This window comes from Thamnophis elegans, chromosome 3 (assembly GCF_009769535.1).
Source record: "Thamnophis elegans isolate rThaEle1 chromosome 3, rThaEle1.pri, whole genome shotgun sequence".
In the NCBI taxonomy this organism is placed as follows: domain Eukaryota; kingdom Metazoa; phylum Chordata; class Lepidosauria; order Squamata; family Colubridae; genus Thamnophis; species Thamnophis elegans.
In genome coordinates, this window is record NC_045543.1 from 27967011 (window position 1) to 27985913 (window position 18903).

The following is an 18903-nucleotide window of genomic DNA, read 5'->3' on the forward strand; positions in this document are numbered from 1 at the left end:
TTAAATTGACATTAATACATATTTTTGCTCTTTAGAAGTTTCTGAAGAGATACCAGGAAAATGTAATCAACAGAAAAGACTTGAGCTGCATTCCCCAAATTAACGAGAAACTAGTTGTGACTGAGCAGCTTTACATTTCTGCTGCCAAATATTTTGATGAATCATCTATAAAGATCCCTAATCTTTTTATAAAAGTGTTAATTTTTTCCCTACATTTCTATGCTTAGGTGGCTGAAATTGATCTTCTGGTGATTAAAATGCGGACTGCTTTTGAATACTTCGCTCTTGATCCATATTAGAGGACCAGGGTGAGGTGAGGTGAGGTGAGGTGAAGTGTGCTGAGAGAAAGTGATTGTCCCAAAGTCACCCAGCCAGCTATCATGCCTAAGGTGGGACTAGAATTTAGTCTCCTAGTATAGCCATCAGGCCTTTAACCACTAGACCAAATTACTCACACCAATAAGATAAACTTATAAAGTTATATCTGTTTATAATTGTTACTGAGCAATTGCTGAATAAACTGAAGTAACTATTATATTATTACTTCAGATTATTCAGCAATTGCTCAGTACAATTTACCCATTATAATCCTGATTTTCATGTCTAGTTATTCCTGCTCAAGAATTATTAAAAGTAACACAGTCTGTGTGTTACTTTAATTTACTTCAAGTGTATATATGTAAGGAAACATGATTGTCTGGTAAAAACTCTCACCTTTCAATAAGTTGATTAGAAAGATAAAAAGATAGGTTACATTGTTGAAGAGAAAGTTGAATTTTGAGAAGCTATCGGGATTCTGTATATATGCTGCCAAATGTTTAAAATGTTTATTTCTTTGCAGGTCTAATATATTTTCCAGAGATCCTGTCTAACCATAGAAGACCAATACAGGACTTTTTTTTTTGCAGTAAACATTATATTACTAAAACTCCCTCAACTTTTCATTTGTAGGAATAAGGCTTTGTCCCAAAGGTGCTTTTTCAAAAGACAACTGGACTTTTTTCTTGAAAACATTTTGTTTCTCATCCAAGAAGCTGCTTCAGTTTTGGCTGAAGTCAGAACTGAAGAAGCTTCTTAGATGAGAAGCGAAACGTCTTCAAGGAAAAACAAAGGAAGTTCAATTGTCTTTTGAAAAAGTACCTTTGGGACAATCATGATTTGGATGACTGAGAATCTCTTTAGACTAATAAGATTTTGCAAATTTCTAATGTATATAAAAATATTTGAATACGTGTTTATGCAGGATACTGATAGAAAGATACATTTGGAATAAAATTAAAATTATATTGTTTCTGTCTAATTTCTCTCTTTCTGAGTTGCTACTCTTCTTTCCTCCTAATTTTTTTCAGCTATTTCAATGTGTAAATAACATTTAAGGTGTACCAGAAAGATTGCCCTAGAAGTTCAATGCATGCCAAATAGTCACCATCAATCTTGATTCATAATAGAGTGAACAAACTACTTTATCTGGGTAATATCTACCCATTTTCACCTGCTTATATCCTTGGAAATGGATGTTTTTGGCATTAAAAATAAGTCCAACCTGGGAATCTTAGGTTTTGACAGAAATTGGTAAATGAAAGCTGGAAAAAGTTTCTAGAACTTTGAATACAAAATGCACCACAAAACCATTTATTTTACTTTTATGTAGCTTGCCTTAAAAAAATTTCGGACTTCCGGTTTGCGCGTTGAGCCATTTTTTGCGCTCCGAAAACTTCAGAGAATTCTTGAACTGTTTTTTGGCACAGTATTGCTGCTTGTGCTATTTGAAAACTTAAAAAAAAATAACCCTAAACAGATCTGTTGTCTTCTCCCACACCAGATTAATGATGGAATCACATAGTTATGAGAAGGAATAATTCATTATTGGGGCCTGACTGTACATCAACTTGTATCAGCTGGAAACTAACTCTTTTTGTGAACAAGTAGCTTTTGTCACTGATCACATCTTTAAGAATGAAGGTTTTCAACATTCTTTTTAAAAAAGAATAAAAAAATATCTGGCAAACAGTGAACGACCGTATTTTTTGGACTATAAGATGCACTGGTGTATTAGACGCACCAGGATTTCGAAGAGGTAAGTAAGAAAAAAAGGGTTTTGCCTTCCCTCAAAGCCCCTGTTTTTGCCTTGCCTCAGCCCTGCTGAAGCCTGCAGAGTGCTGCTGGGGGCTAAGGGAAGGCAAAAAAGCCTCTATTTTTGTGAAAAATGGCCCGTTTTTCACAAAAATGGGGGCATTTTTGCCTTGCTCCAGCCCTGCTGAAACCTGCAGAGGGATGCTGGGGGCTGAGCAAAGGCAAAAGGCCTCAGTTTTTGCAAAAAAACAGCCCGTTTTTCACAAAAATGGGTGCGGGGGCTTCAGGCGGCCAAAAATGGCTGTATTCAGTGTATAAGACGCACCAATATTTCCACACTCTTTTAGGGGGGCAAAAGGTGTATCTTATACTCTGAAAAATACGGTAAATCATCTTCTACTGTAGTATTCCAAATGTAATAAATGAAAACAAACTATTACTCTGAAAAGTCTATAACTTGCATATGAATACCATCTGGGCCACCTTAAACGAAACCTATTTACTCATCATATACCCTTTGGATTGAAATTAGGGCAAGATAATGGAAGTAGAAAGCAGAACAGAAACTCTCTTAATCTAATCTACAATAAAGTCCCTTGGTTTCTTTGCCTGAGCCAATAAAGAGATATCCGTCTCGCTATAGTTTAGCATGGCTCAGAGAGAATTATAAAATTCCTATAGATTCACAGTAGCTTGCATAAAGTTAACTCAGTTCAGTTAATTTTTGCTTCTAAAATGAAACAATAAATAATACATCCAAACCACTTACTGATGGATTTAACTTTATTGTCTTCTGATAAAGTGGTGACATGGTTCCATTCTGTGTTATCTTTTTACTTCCATTGTTGGCCCTTTCAAAATGATGATAAACTAATGAAAAAGGGGCAGTGAGGAAACTGATGATCTCAAGTATTCTAAGTTCTGTTCTTTTTCATCATGATCCTAAATGGACAATCGCATAGAATAGTTTTTGATATGATTTAAATGATAGCTCTCTGTTCTTCACAATGAGAAGAGACAGGTTTTCAATTTTCATTTATTTTCTTTTTTTCCCTTTCTAACACATCTAGGATGCATATACCTACAGAGGATTTAATATTTTCCTCAATGAAAAAATTAGAATAGGCAAATTGCCCTGAAATACTGTTTTCCTTAATTCTGATTACCAATTACAATGTACTTGCTCAACCAGAAGACATAAAAATAATTTATTTATAAAAATAATAAATATCTTAGTGTTGGCAGTATGTATGTATAAAATATATATTTAAAAAATATACCCTCTAGGTGTGGAGGATTCTGTTCAGTCAGGTCATGCTTCAACAAATAGAATTAAAATCTTCCAGCTTTGAAGCCTTTGGAAACCAATTTAAATAATATTTTTGATATTATCCTGTTCATATTCTATGGCAAGATAAAACACTTTTTCCATTCCTAGAAACTTCATACATAAGTAAAATGCCATATGGGATATCTTATGAAATTTAGAGATTTTGTTATGTTACTTTATTTGGGTCAGCCAAACCTAGGTTTGATAAACTTTTTATGAAGACAGATTTATTTAGTTGTCATTAAGGTTGCCCCACAAGTTAATTTTACAGGAATACATAAGAAATGTTATGCTCTAATTCAGGGTGTCAAACTGACGGCCCATGGGTTGGATGCATCACACACAGGTTACATCACATGACGGCAACGTAATGTCACGAGTTTGTCATAGGTGCTCTAAGCAAACCATATGTGGCCTGAAAAAATCTGGATGACCACTAGATGGCAACAAAGGATATTGTGTTTTATCTCTTTGCTGCCATTTAATAGTTTTCTGATTATTTGCAGTCCATATATGGAATGCCTTCAATTTTAGTTTTGGTTTTTCTTTGGTGGGCAGGTGTATCTGTTTGTTTTTGGTTAGGGTTAGGGACATTTGATTTCTTTTTCTTATTGCTACAGTTCTTGCTATTTGTACCATTTTTATTATTAAACATAGTTTATAAGTATTTTATATACATAATTATTACTAAACTAAAATGTATCAGCATCTGTATAGCATAGTGATTAAGGAACCTGGTTAGAAAGTGGCAGACTGTGAAAGACTGTGAGTTTCAGTCCCACCACAAAGCTAGCTGGGTGTCCTTGGGCCAATCATTCTATCTCAGCTCAAAGTAGCCAGCAATGGCAAACCTTCCAAAATCTTGCCAAGAAACCTTTAAGGACTTGTCCACGCAGTCACCAAGAGTTTTAAAAAAGTGACTTGAAGGCAATAATAATTAAAATGCATCAGCACATTTAATCATGGGACCTTTGGATAATACTCGTTCTTGCTGTTCTATTTTTTCTAGTGAAGTAGACAAAAGGGAATGTGAATTTTTGACAGACTTTTGTACTAAACTGGAAATGGAGAAAACTGCATGTCAAACAGGTAAGGGTGCTATGACATATGTATAATGAAAAATGTGGTAGAAATTGGTGGCTTGAGTAGTAGAGTTTTCCAATCAGAAATTTCAAAAGTTGTGGGGAATCTACCTTCAAAACAGATTGAACCATTCTATTTGATGGGGCCATGAGGACCTAGATTGTTGGGGGCAATATGCTGGCCCTGAAAACTGCTTAGAGAGAGCTGTAAAGTACCATGAAGCAGTACAAAGTCTAAGAGCTATTGCAATTGCTGTTTACTAATAAAGGAGGGCAATGCTTAAAAAACAGGCTGAATGATTGAAGTAAAATTTGAATTATAAAGTAATGAGGTTAACATAACCTCTTTCTCTGTGTAGAAAGAGCTCCAGAAATATCTGGAATATCTAACTCACAAAGAGATGTTAGACTAGAAACTGACAAGGAGAAGTCTTTAGTCTATTGAGGAACCCCTTCATTTTTCCCACAGACTGTCCTGGATCAAATTAAAACCTGATTTGCAATGAGTGAAGGCTGTAAAAAAGAGGTGTGTGGGATGGGAGGAATATTTTTCAGTTAAATGGTAAAGGACTATATCTAGAGTTGACTGCCTTTCCCTCTAAAACCAGCCTATCCTCAACAAAAATTTGTTTATTTTTGATCCAATTCCATTATTTTAGATAGACATTTTAGTGTTTTTCTGCTTCAAACAAGTTAATTGGTTTATAGGGGGCAGGATCAAGTCTATTTCCTTTAGAAGGGATATAGAAATGGATAACAACACAATTCCAGTTCAACAGAAAACATACTAAACTGTTAATGGTTGTAAATAAAGCAGTCATCACTGGAAGCCACCAATCCTTGTTCTTTTTTCTGGGGAGATAAATCCACTTCCAGGGAATTCTCCAAGTCATAACTGTATACTGTAATAAGATCCTTAAACTCTGATGTAGATACAGTAAAAGCAGCCAACCAGGAAGATCATTTTGAGAGTAAGTCACAACTGGATTATTTAATTATTCTATTGTAAATTATTCTCACACGATTCTATAGAAATTTGGCAGGTTAAATCAAAACCTCATTAAGAGCTGTTAACTAGATGCCATATTCAAGATGGGCTCTTAAGCTTAGCAGCTGCAATTAAACTTCCCTATTTCTCTTTTATAGTTTGCCTTTTCTTTGATATTAGATTTTTTTATTCTAGAAAGAGTTGAAATGCACTAAAAGTGCTGTTACATTGGAAAGCATTTGCTACCAGGAGGAGAGACCCTTTTTTATGTTGATAAAGTCAACATAATCAAACCAAGATTTAGGTCTGCTGTAAGGAAAGCTGGGACAAACTGAGAACAATCTTGATAGGGAAGAACAAGACTAAAATATTGATAGTGTATCTATTCCTGCTTGCCTGCTTCTGTCTTAAGCTTTTATAAATTAATTAATTTAAAATGTTGTTTCTATGGAAGTCTAATAATTTTTCATCCAGAAATATGCCACTTCTTTGATGAAGGGTCACGTTCCTCAAAGTGGATAGCTCAGGACCAAAAAACACTTTGGGGACTCAAGTCTCTGTGGGGCCAATGTAGTTTATGGAACTCATGTGCCTCTGCTTCATTTATACTCGTCTGTGGAGCAGAGCTATCAGAAATATATTCCTCACTCCACGTTGTTTCTCTGAATCGGTGAACTACATTAAAAAACATTGTTTAAGTCATTCAAAAGCTCGGACTCTTATTTATCTTTTTTGTCAAAAACTACAGATGGCTACAAGTCATGTGTAAATGTTCTCAAAACAGAAAACATAGATAGAAATTAATAGGAAGAAAAATGTAATCAATAGTGCAAAAGGAAATCATATTTTATATTGTAATCAATAGCATTTTTTTAAAGATAAAACAATCTATGGATATTATTGGGTATTCTAGATATTGGATTATTGGATATCAATGGACATACTGAAAACACTGAAGAAGAAGAAAGATGGTAGTAGGACTAAATTGGTAATTGGAATGAGGCTATTCCAGAAAAAGTAGTCAAGGGTGTTACTTTCTAACAGTGAGCTCCATTGGACTCAGGATTGCTGCTGTGTGGACATACACAGGATTGTATTATAAAAATCACCTTGCATGCTGAAGATAATTAATTTCAAATAATTAAATGAGCTTATTTTGCCTAAAGCTTGTTTTGGCACAAAGGCAAGCTTTTAGGGCTCCATCCAGATTTCTATGCATACCAATAATAAACTGTAGTACACACCCGGCACATGGCAGAGAATATTATTCACCTGGTACTTGCTACTTCAACACCCAAGAAAAGAAAGATGTGAAGAAGATAAGCAGTGCTGTTTGTTCAGCCTTTGGGAAGAATATGAAATTTTGCGTCTTGACTGTTGCCCTTTCTACTGACATAGAATTGTTACTTGAGTAATAAACTGAAAATGCTACACTGATGGGTCCTTGGTGCTCTCTGAGCTTGTTTGTTTTCTTGCAGATAATTTGATATCCAAACTAGGTAACATAATCAGTGCTTTGATGACACTACCTAGTTTGGGTAATGAAATGTCTGGAAGAAAGCAACCAAATTCAGAGAGGACCCCCTCATTCAAAGACCCCTCATTTCAACCCTGAGCTACTAATATTCTCCTTTAGTAGATGCCACACTTTTCTGCAGATGAATGAGACAAGGTCATTAGATGTCCTGTTACCAGCACATTTATTAAAGCATGTTGCCTCTACTCTCTATGGGTTTTTTTCACATAAGGGGGAAGGTGGTTCATGAGAGGGGAGGGCTAGGCACATGTAGAAAGCATGAGGAGGGAACAGCAATGATGGGCTACTCCATGTATACCCACTATCTGCAGTAATATATAATCAGTAAAGGTATTGCTTATATCCATAGGTATATGTACACGTATATGTAGAAAAAATATGCAACATTTGAAATTGAGAGTTATTTAAATTATAACCATTTTATGTGACTTCCTAATAATTTACTCAGATATTTGTTTTTTTTTTGGGGGGGGGGTTAGAACTTTTTCAGGAAGTGCATGAGGAAGAGGTAAGTACTTTTTTCATTTTATAATATAACGTAACAAATCTCTGTTCCCAAAGGGCTTTTTTATTATTTCCAGCCAGCTATTGAAAGCCTTATAAAAGTTAAAATATAGTAGATTTCAATGTTTAAGTCAATATGTTCAAAACAATAGTTCATATGTTGCCTAAGAGTCTCAATTTAAGGATAGTGAAACTATATTTGAGAATCATGTTGGAAATATAGGAGAAAATATTAATTGGCTTCTATTTTGTTGTTATGGCACTTGGAATAACTTTGTTATAGAGAAAAATATGGAAAAACATTTTAATGTGCAAGTCTTGGGTTTGTTAGTAAAGGTCAGCTTATTTGTTCAAAAGTCTACTTTGTGTTTTTTATTTGCATTACTTTAATATAAAGGCTAGGCTGGCACCAATTAGAGGATATAGGCATAAAATATTAGCTACCTGTTGAAATGCAGATGTTATACAACTTTATATTAAAAAGTCTCTTTGTTAGAACAAATATACCATCAGATATAGTTGCCAGTCTTTTTTCAAGACTGATTTATTCTGACATGTCAAGATTTTAAAAAAAAATCTTAAAAGTTTTATTTGAACTTGCCAGCATACAAATAAGCTTGATGCAGCTGTAGTTTGCACATTTCTGCTGCCAAAATGTGTAACCTGTTACTGAAATGATTAGAACATATGCTAAATATTGCATTATGGCAAGTTTCTTTTTGTTTCAAGTTTCACACCTACAGTAGTTTATTTCCATCAGGAAGCTGGAAACACTTGTAGATTGTTACAAACAGAAATTCACCATTATAAAGAAATATGTTCTTTAGTGCAGGATTCATATTTTAGGCCTGTTATTATATATTACTTACTAAGACCATAATTGCAAAGGTTCACTTTTTTCCTCTCAAAAATATATATTTGACATTTGTCTTGAAACTTGTAGTTTTTTTAAACTGAATTATAAATAGTTCTCATTTTAAAGCAAATTCAGGAAAGCAATCTATCTTTTGCTAGCTTTATGTATATCAGAATGGTGACCCCTCTTGCTTTTGTTTCTTGATTTGATGTTTTTAATGTAATCCTTTCTTTAGCAAAAAAAATGAATTTATATTATATGATTCATATACTATTATTGTTTTCCCCTTTCTCTTTCAGCAGGAAATTGGAGGAAAGAGTTCTATCAAAGTAGTGCATTTTGGTCTGGTATAAACCAGAAATATTGATGCATAGTAAGAAAATTAAGGTCTTACAGATCACTTGCTGTGAAAAACAAGAAGCTTTCAACTAACAGATTCTGAAATCATGTTCAAATATTTCACTAGTAAATATTAACTGCTTGCATAAATGGTTAAATCAAGGGGAATTAAATGTGCTTGGCTCTGGCTGAATCTTACTATTTTTAGATCAGTCTTATAATTCATTTACCTACAGCAAGGGGCCTTATATTATTTGTATGTTCCTAGAGCAACATATGTGATGACTAATCACCATCAACATGTATTTAGAATATCATAATAATTTTTTGCCCTGAGTGTATTTTATATTAACTGAAGTATTACCAATACTTGTTGATACTATAAAGACATAATAAACTATTTTAATAATGTACTTTGAAGATTGATAAATAGATCTGACTAGATTTTACTTGTATTATTAAACATAATTCTATACATTTCTTTACATTTTTGTATTTTTATTTGAGGGAGTAATAGATTTTGACTAAAGCATATTACCTAATGACAGTTACTATAAATAATGTAAAAACTACAAGGTTTACTTTGATTCTTAACATAACTACAATGTAGGTGAAAATAAAACAAAGATATGGTAGAATACGTGTATGCACACAAAGATAAGCTGCAACTTTATTATAAAAAGAGCAATATATATTGCTGGTGGTCCAGGCTGAAAAGGTGGTGAGTCTACTGCTGGTTATACTAGAAGACTTATATTATCTTAATGGTGTCTGAATAATTTTAAACTGCCCAACTGAATTATTGTTCCATTAATTACTTTTTAATGAGACTTCCCCATCAGTGTCTAAGTCCTTAACCAACAATTACAAAAAGAATTCTAAGTGCAATGGAACTATATTACCAATAAGATTATGAACACATATAACTTAATGAAATCCTTATCCATTGACAATATCAGACAATCATTATGTGTCATTGGGAGTCCACCCAGAATCATTAGGATTTGGCAATCAAATACATGTGTCAATTAATAAAACCATGAGCGGGTTCAAGGTATACTTTATGCTAAGCTGAAAAGTGAATTTCTTCTTAAATGGTTTGGAATATGCCAACAATATTTTCCTACCATCAACACCAAACTTTCTCGGAAGCCAAGAAAGTTAAGAATTGGCAAGAAGTCGGAGTAGCACAGGATACTCCCAGTGATTAAGAAATCTAAGTTTTTCAACATGTTCTGTTTCTCTTTACATTATATGAATTTTCAGATAAGGCTATTCAAAAGACATTCCAACAATTTTGTAAAAATAACATATACACTCAAGGTATACACACAAGACACTTCGCAACAGATCAGCTTTAATGGTTGCTCTAATGTTCTGAGAAAATTTTTCCCATAATAATTATTATTTTGTCTTTAATTCTTCAGAAATTCAGATTTTTAATCTTTTGCTTTTCAGGCACGACTGAGAAGAAAAACGTACTTTACTTTTGGCATAACTACATTTCTCTTTGCATATTTAAGAATGTTTTTTCTGCATCACAATATACCATATTTTTTGAAGTATAAGACACACCAGAGTATAAGATGCACCAAGATTTTGAAGAGACAAATTTTTTAAAAAAGTTTTTGCACTTTGCAGACCTCCCCAAAGGAAACCCCCCTTTTTTTTAAAGGGCATGAATAGCCTTTAGGCGGCTTGTGGAGTGCTTTGGGGGGTGCCCATTTTTCACAAAAACGGGCCTGTTTCTTATCAAAAAAAGGGCATGCATAGCCTTTAGGGGGCTTATAGAGTGCTCCTGGGGGATGGAGGGGCAAAATTGAGCAAAAAATGACCCATTTTTCACTCATTTCTGCCCTCCCCATCTCCTAGAAGCACTCTGGAAGCCTCCTAAAGGCTATGCACAGCCATTTTGGTGAAGGGGCGGGGTTTTGGGATGCAAAAAATGTTGTATTTAGTGTATAAGACGCACCCAGATTTTCAGTCTCTTTTTTTAGGGTTAGGGTTAGGGTGAGGGAAAAAGGTGCGTCTTATACTCCAAAAATATGGTAATCTTTCTTTTGCAATCTGAAGAGTTAGTTATCTTGATCTTGAAATCAGAATTATTGGAAGTTAAAATGTCTCTGCAAAATGAAAAGAAGGAAACGTTTTAATTTTTTTTCTTTTAATAGATGCTTTGTCTGATCTGCCTTTTAAATATAGCGTCCCTAGAATTTTAAAAAAATTAAATATATAATTTATATAATATGAATGGGAAAAAAGAAGAAATAAAGCATATTTATCAGTAAAGGTCAGATAAATGCATTAAATACATGCTAAAAATCCATGTATCCTTAGTAGCCCAGTAAAATACATAAAATTCTGAGTACTAACGGATAAAGATAGGTACATGGAAAAAATAAAATATGAATGAATCAATAATAATGATAGTAATAAATGGATTAATCATATACTGTTATATGATTTTGTATTAAATGCCTTTTTCTCGATTTAAGAAGAGCATATGGCTCATAACATTATGTGTAAATGCACCTTTTTGAGATTGATCAACTCCAACAAAAGATCCAGGGGGTCTTTCACTTATTCACCCTAAGGATGCTGACATATGTTACTTAGCCTCAGAGCTATTTTGCTGAATTGCAGCCATATTTCTGTCAGTTCGTGTGATGGTCTGTATGAGAGATTAATCTGACACTAGACAGTGATCCTTAATCCTTCAGTATATCATAATCTATTTACTTTGCATGCTAAAAGGGTTCTGATTTCAAAACACACAGGAAGTAATGCTGGAAATATATAGAAGATCAGGAGTGTCATTTCCTAAAATCTCAGTTTTCAATTTAAAAAAAAAAAAACCCTTTACGGATTTCTTTTAGTTCTGTGCTTTCAAAGCATTGAATGGGGATTTAGCTAGAAATGGAACATGGGGTTTTTCTCCTCTTTTTATACAGCCCTACAATTGTGTGTACTCCATCCCTCTGCATATGCACATGCTTATTGGATGTGAAACATTAAAAGAAATTCCCCTGTATTGCAGAAGATATCATCTCTTGGTTATTTTATTTATGTAGAAATGTGTATTTACCAGACCTTTTTTCCAAAACTGGATAATATGTCAAAATTTAAATTGTTTGTTTATTAATTTTTTTATCCGCCCATCTCCACTACAAGGTGACTCTGGGAGGCTTACAGATATGCAAATAAAAAATAGATAAAAGATTAAAAACGTAAAAGAGTTAAAGTATTATCAAGAATTATATTAAAACTAAACTAAGAGAGTTTAGTATTTTTTTAAATCTCATCATGCAATTAATAATAAACTGTGCAACCAATTAAAAAATACAGCAAATCTGCCTATAATATGACTGAAATAACTAAAAAGAATGTAATATCAGCACCAGGGGAAGGATATTTTAATGGATGCATTACACACAGACAAAAACCCTTGCTTCTTGATAAGCAATATACATTTTCCTAATGGAACTCTAAAGGTTGGATTAGTTATATCAAGATTTTAACGAATAGGCAGTATTTGAGTCTCAAACCATGTAAAATGAACAGCAGTATTTTGAATTCAGAAACAAGAAATTATTACAGAAATTCTGGACAACTGGAATCCAATCACCTAATTCTGCAATAATTGAAATTTATAAATAATGCTCAGGAGAAACCTTATAACGGGGGTGTCAAATTCAAGGTCTGTGGGGTTCTTAGATGTGGCTCATGGAGCCACTCTAGAAACAGCAAAGGACTTTCCCACAGTGCCTCTGCCAGCAAAAACGGAACTCAGGAGTGCCACAGGCGGGCCTCACAAGTTCCATTTTCGCTGGCAGAAGGTTGCAGGAGGCCATCACAGGCAAAAGTGGAACTCAGGAGCGTTTTCACTGGTAGAGCATTCGGGCCACCACAGGTGCCTCCGACACAAGTGATGTTGAGCTGGCCATGTCCATCCTGGCCCCCCGAGGTCAAACATAATCCTGATGCAGCCCTCAATAAAATAGAGTTTGACATCCCCACCTTATAACAATCCAGTCAGGCCAATATGGATCTCTGTCATGATATTCCACCTCAACCCAATTTACAAAGCCTAAATTCAATTTCTTTGTATCCGTAGCCTGTCCATTACATCCTACAGTATGTACAAAATGTTAATTTTGGCCGTGCTATTTGTTTTGTTTAGTACTAAAGGAAGATGTGTTCTTATAAGCCTGTACCATTTATTCACACTGGCAGGAGCATCCTAAGATCACAGACAGATTTTTTTTTAGTTTTGCTACGAATTATTTTTAACCTTTAAGCTCCGTTTTTTTAAAATAGGATGTGATATAATAATATGCTCCACTAAGAAAGGGTTTATCTTTTCCAAAGTAGCCTTGCTTTGTCTTAATTATTCCAATGTAGTTCACATAGTCAATACAGTTAAGAAGATGGATGGAAAGTTATTTTAATGTATAGCAAGATAAATTTCTGGTGAGGCATCTGAAAATGTATTTCATCTCCAGTGGAAGCCATTAATCATTTCCTCTCACTGATACATCTGCAGAGGCTTTACTGGTCATTTAAGATGGATCATCAAATGAATGACCTTACGTAGAAAGAAAGAAATTTAGCCAAACTGGTCCATAAAATGTGATATATATTTAAGAATGCAAAAAGTCTCAAGTTCTTGCTAGATTGCCTTCCTTTCTATGCATTTTCCCCATATAGATGACAATCAAATAATGTCAAACATGTTCTTAAATTAAATCCTTAATTCTTAAACTAAATCATCCTTCTTCTGCCTTAAAGTAGCATGTCAGTTACCCAAAAGATGCAAGGAAGAAAAAACAAAATATTTGCTTCAGTGGCGTTTTTACTATAATATGAAAGGGTGTGTTAGTATATAAACTGTATATGTGATAATAATCAGTTTGAGATGCATAAATCTAACTGGATTTTAGATCAAAGTAACTTTGATAAGGTTGGAATTTATATTAGTTTAATTTTGGTATTCTAAACCACTTGATTTTGCTCACAGAAAGCTTGAGAGAAGCCTCAGAGAAACCAGGTTTTTGCCAGAATTATTATTTTGTTTTTTAAAAGTTTTTTTATTTTTTTTTTATTTTCATACAAATAACCACATGTATACCATTACATAACCAACACTATTTTGTATTATTCAATATTGTATCAATTCATCTTACCATCAACCCCCAGACTATTATTAGCTCTTCTGCTCTTCATACACCATATTTATACTCTATCCCTCGCTTTCTTGCCTCTTCTCCCTCTCTCCTTCCCCTTACCTCCTTTCTTTCCTCTGTCATCCTTCTCTACTTCCTCTTCCTCTCTCCTCCTCTTTCCACTCCTTTCTCTCCTCCTCTTCCCCCCCATCTCTCCTAACCCTCTCTTCCTCCTCTTATCTTTCTTTTCCCTTCCCCACTCTTCATCTCATTTGAATGATGTATTTTAGCATCTGAGCAGGCTCCATTTAATGTTGATGGTGTTAGTAATTTCAATTCAATAAATATCTCTCATATTAATAATTTTAACATGCACCCTCCATTTTTTTTAAAAAAAGTATACATATATAGCAATTATATTTTTTTAAAAAAACCCAAAGCTTACTTTTTGGTCAAAATGTGGAGCTGGTTACAATTTCTAGCTATTCTCATCATAATATTATATACATCATTATGTGCCCCAAACTTTTAGTTCTCTATAATTTCAGTAATTTTCCATTACCAATATATTTCAAATTCCCCCTCCATTTTTTCCATATCTTAGCTTACATTTAATTATCTTTTAGTTACAATACTTGCTATTCAATGCTTATTAGAATTCCATTAATCTGCTATATAACATAACCTGAGAGACCGCCTCCTGCCATTTACCTCCCAGAGACCCATAACATCCCACAGACTGGGCCTCCTCCGGATTCCATCTGCTGGCCAATGTCGGCTGGCGACTCCCCGGGGGAGGGCCTTCTCTGTAGCTGCTCCGGCCGTATGGAACGATCTTCCCATGGAGATCCGGACCCTTACTTACTACCCTTCCAGCCTTCCGCAAAGTGACCAAGACCTGGCTGTTCCGGCAGGCCTGGGGCTGTTAATTTTTCCAGCCCCATCCTAAGCTATGAATGTTGTGGAATTTTAATGTTTTTTAGTTTTTGTATGTTTCCCACTTCCTTTTTATCTGTAAGCCGCCCTGAGTCTCTCGAGAGTGGGCGGCATACAAAGCTTATAAAAAATAAATAAATAAATAAATAAATAAATGGCAAGCACTATGCACCTCACTTATATTCATCTTCTTAAAAGTTCTATATGTATAAACTATAAAATATTCCAAATATTTTAACTTATATTTCATTATCTTTTCATTATCAACCTTGTTATTCAATCAATTAGCAACTCAGTTTAACTATCATGAAAAAGAACAAATCACATACCTCTCATTTATATTCTCCACACAGCAATTTCTACATATCCAATTAGCTAATCATTCATATTAATATATGTACTTTTATATAAATGTGTGTATGCTTCCCTTCTTCCTCTCTCCTGTCAATCTTCACTTTCCCCCCTCCCTTATCCTTTCCACTTCTTCGTGAGCCTTTTATCCCAAACTGCAAGTTTCTGCTTTTTCTTTCTACTTGGTGTATATTCTTCCTTCCCTGACTTTTTCATCATCCTCTGCTGTGTCATTTGACTTATCCTGCTCAAAGTTATCTGTCTCCCTGTCTTCTTTCTCTCTTTTCTCTTATCACTCCTTTCTTCCTTCTCTTTCTTCTCTATGTCTGGCCATTTCCTTTTCTTTCTTCTATAATCCCATTCCCTTTCTTTGTTGGGACATATTCCCCCCTTTTCAATTTTCCCCGTGCCACTGTCAAACCCAGTGAAATTCTTTGTGTTTTTTTAATTTTCTATTGCTTTTTCTGTAGTTCTACTTTCTTTCCCTTCTTCTGCCCTTGCTTCTTGTTTCTCCATAATTTCTAACATCAGAATTCAATTTAATTTTTAGTGACTCATGAATATTTTTATAATCTAATGTATTTTTTCAAATTCCCAACTTTTCATAGTGTCCAGTTTTACAGTTAGTTAATTATAATTTAAGTTCCACAGTTTCTTATTTTCCAATTTTAATCCAGCTCCAATATTCCAGTTCAACTAAAAAGTAAAAAGAAAAAGACATTCTTCTTTTCTTCCGCAGCTATCCAGATACAAAATCAAACGATCTGTGCAAAATCAAAACTTCCTTAAATGGTGAAGTTTCTCTTTCTTTATTCTTCGGCTAGTGTTTTCTTCCGGCAAATGGCTCCATTCCTCTGTTCTTTCAACTAGATGATTTTCAAAGGTACAGCTTGCTAATTTTAAATAATAAAAAAAATAAAATTACAGATAGTGGGAGAGACAATGATTCCTCTTGATTTTTCCTCTTGTTGTTTTCTACCTCTAGTTAATTAGGGTTGCTTAAGATGTAAATTAGAACAAATTAGAACAAAGCAAGTCTCCTTAGTATTGGTATTTTTATCCTTCGTTCCCCCCTCCTTTTCCATGAGGTTCCCAATTGTCAATTAATCTCTTTTAAAGACACAGCCTTTTCAAATTCAATATTCAAAACTTTGTATTTCATTGGGTTCTCATTTCTGTCTCAAAATTATTTAAAGCAAGCAGTTCTCTTTGGGCTTCACAATTTAAATCTTAATTTTTTTTCCTTCTCTTTCTTTTCTGCCAAATTCCCAATCTGTCCGTTAATATTATTTTTTACTCACAAGGTTCTTTGCCTTTTCCAAATTCTGATTTGTATCAGTTGGTTATTTAAATCTTCTCACCAGGTCTCAACACTCCTTCCAATCACCACTCATGCTCAATGCTTAGCCCGGATGGCTCAGCTTTATAGTGGCCATTTTACAATGCCGCCTCCCCCACCACCAATTCAGAGAGCTAATCTCTGACCTACAAGGAACCAGTTGCGTTCCTCTGGTCTATTGAGATGCAGCTCCTTCTTCACTTTCCCTACAGGAAAGTTCTGATCCGAAGATCCCCGGCTACGGTTTGTCAGCCAGAATTTATGTGAGATTCTTCAGAGCCCACAGATTTTCTGACTGTCTCGCTGAGGCACTTCCGGTCTCTGTCTGAATTATTACTTTGTTTTTGTATTAGATCTATACAGCTTTCTTTTAGGTAATAAACTGGTTGAAGAATAGTTCCAACTCTCTTTATATAACCAATAACAATGCAAGTCATAATAATTACTTATAATTATTCACAAATTATCATTCTCTTCTGATTAATACCTTCCATTAAAATTGTAAATTCTATATGGATTGTATTTTGCTCTCTATAATGCTCAAATCTTTTTTAGTCTTTCCACTTAAAGTTCAGCTAAAAAGTACAGGTATTCCTGGTCTATCTCCCTTCTCCACAAAATAATAATAATAATAATTTCCCTACATTGCTGCATTTTCATTGGATGTGCTATTTTCCACTTAGGGTAGTATTTTTCTAGGCTGTAAGTTTTTGTTTTATAGAACAAGGTAAACACAATATCAGTTACAGAAACAAACTTGTCGTCTATTTCTCCCACTAAAAAGAATCAACATACAGAATAAGAATCAGCTTCTCAGAATATGTAAAATAGTATATTAAAACCATGTGAAAGTATGTTTGCATTAGAAAACTACCTAGGACAAATCATGTGTTATTTAAATTCCTGAAGATAGTAGTATTTATGGTCTAAAATGAATTATGCCAATGACCTTAAATAAAGCCATTTTTCAGAAGAGACCATGTCAGTGTATTAAAGCATACACAACAGAATATGATCCCAATATTGCAAAATAATAAAATCCTTTACCTTTTCTGCATCTTGTGTGACTTTTTCTACTCAAAAGCAAGTAGCATGATGAAAATATAAAAGTCAGTTTAAGTTATAAATAGAACAACACAAATCCAATCTGAACCTAATTTATTATATGATTATATAGTTACACTAGATAAAATAATTAAGTGACCTGAGATTATTCATATAGTATGCCAAAAGCATATTAAGAGATCACAAGGTTGATCGGGACAGATTATAAATGAAAAAATTATGTGAGAGCGCAGTCACCAGAACAGGGTGGCTTTTTTTCCCATTTCTACTTTCTCATCCATAGGAAGGAATACATTGTTCCTCCTAAAGGTGTGGAACAATCACTTTCAGAAAGCTTTTGAGATTTATGGTTTCCTATCTTTGCTATAAAACTTTCTGAAACTGCTTCCCAAGTAATTTCAAGCTACAATCTGTAAAATACCCGCCCAATTTTGTTCTACAGACCTGCATATTTTGACTCACTGCAGAATCTAAGTACACAGAGATTTAACTTTGTTGAAATCAATGAAACTAAGTGTAAAGGAACTGCATTAGTTTTATATTTTAAGAAATGCTGAAAAATATTGTGACGTTGTCCTATGTCATTTTTAGAGCTGTTTATATGAGTTACTTAAAAATTTAAATACCTGAAAAGTAGTGGGTATGAGAAAAAAGGATAATAATAATAAGCTGCTGGAAGAAGATTGCACAGACTGACTACAAACAATGGCATGAACAAAATTGCAACAGCTATACACTGGAATATCTGCAAAAAAAATACCATTTGCCTGCAAGCAAGAACTGGTAGGACCACAAAACAGTCAAAGCATTAGAAAATGAAGAAACGAAAGTGCTCTATCTAACACATTTAGAATTCAAACAGATGAAGCACCTTCCACAACAACCCAAACCTAACAATTGTCAATAAGAAAGACAAAGAAATCAGGATAGTGGAAATGGCAATACCTGGAGACAGCAGAATAGCAGAGAAAGAACTGGAGAAGATAACAAAACACAAAGTCCTACAAATAGAAATAGAAAGACCGTGGCAAAAGAATTCAAAAGTAGTACTAAGTATTCTCCAAAGTATCTGGAGAGCCACTTGGACACCATCAACACTGACAAAATCATCAGTTAACAGCAAAAGGCAGCTTCAGTTGGAATAGCTTATGTTTTGCAACAATATCTTTAATGCCACCAAACAATACGTTTGGCTATCCCAGGCCCTTGGGAAAGACTCGATGGATGGATAAAAATGCCAAATTCAGTCAAAAATCTGGCTGTTTGCAACACAAATAATAATTCTATATAGTCATTTAATAACCTCATTGCTTAGCAATGAAGCTGCCACTTCCAGTTGTG

The 18903-nt window shown here is 34.2% G+C and overlaps 1 protein-coding gene across 2 annotated transcripts in view; it reads left to right on the forward strand.

Annotated features, from left to right (window-relative positions):
• WDPCP (WD repeat containing planar cell polarity effector) overlaps window positions 1-9090 on the forward strand; it is a 160558-nt gene extending 151468 nt beyond the window's left edge. Inside the window, exons 17-19 of one of the 2 annotated variants that reach the window (XM_032212658.1) lie at window positions 4413-4492; window positions 7490-7518; window positions 8670-9090. In XM_032212658.1, coding sequence (XP_032068549.1) covers window positions 4413-4492; window positions 7490-7518; window positions 8670-8723 — 163 coding nt within the window. In that variant the 3' untranslated portion in view covers window positions 8724-9090. The remainder of the gene's footprint in view (window positions 1-4412; window positions 4493-7489; window positions 7519-8669) is intronic. The other variant, XM_032212659.1, reaches the window with a different exon arrangement.
• The last annotated feature ends 9813 nt before the right edge of the window (window positions 9091-18903 follow it).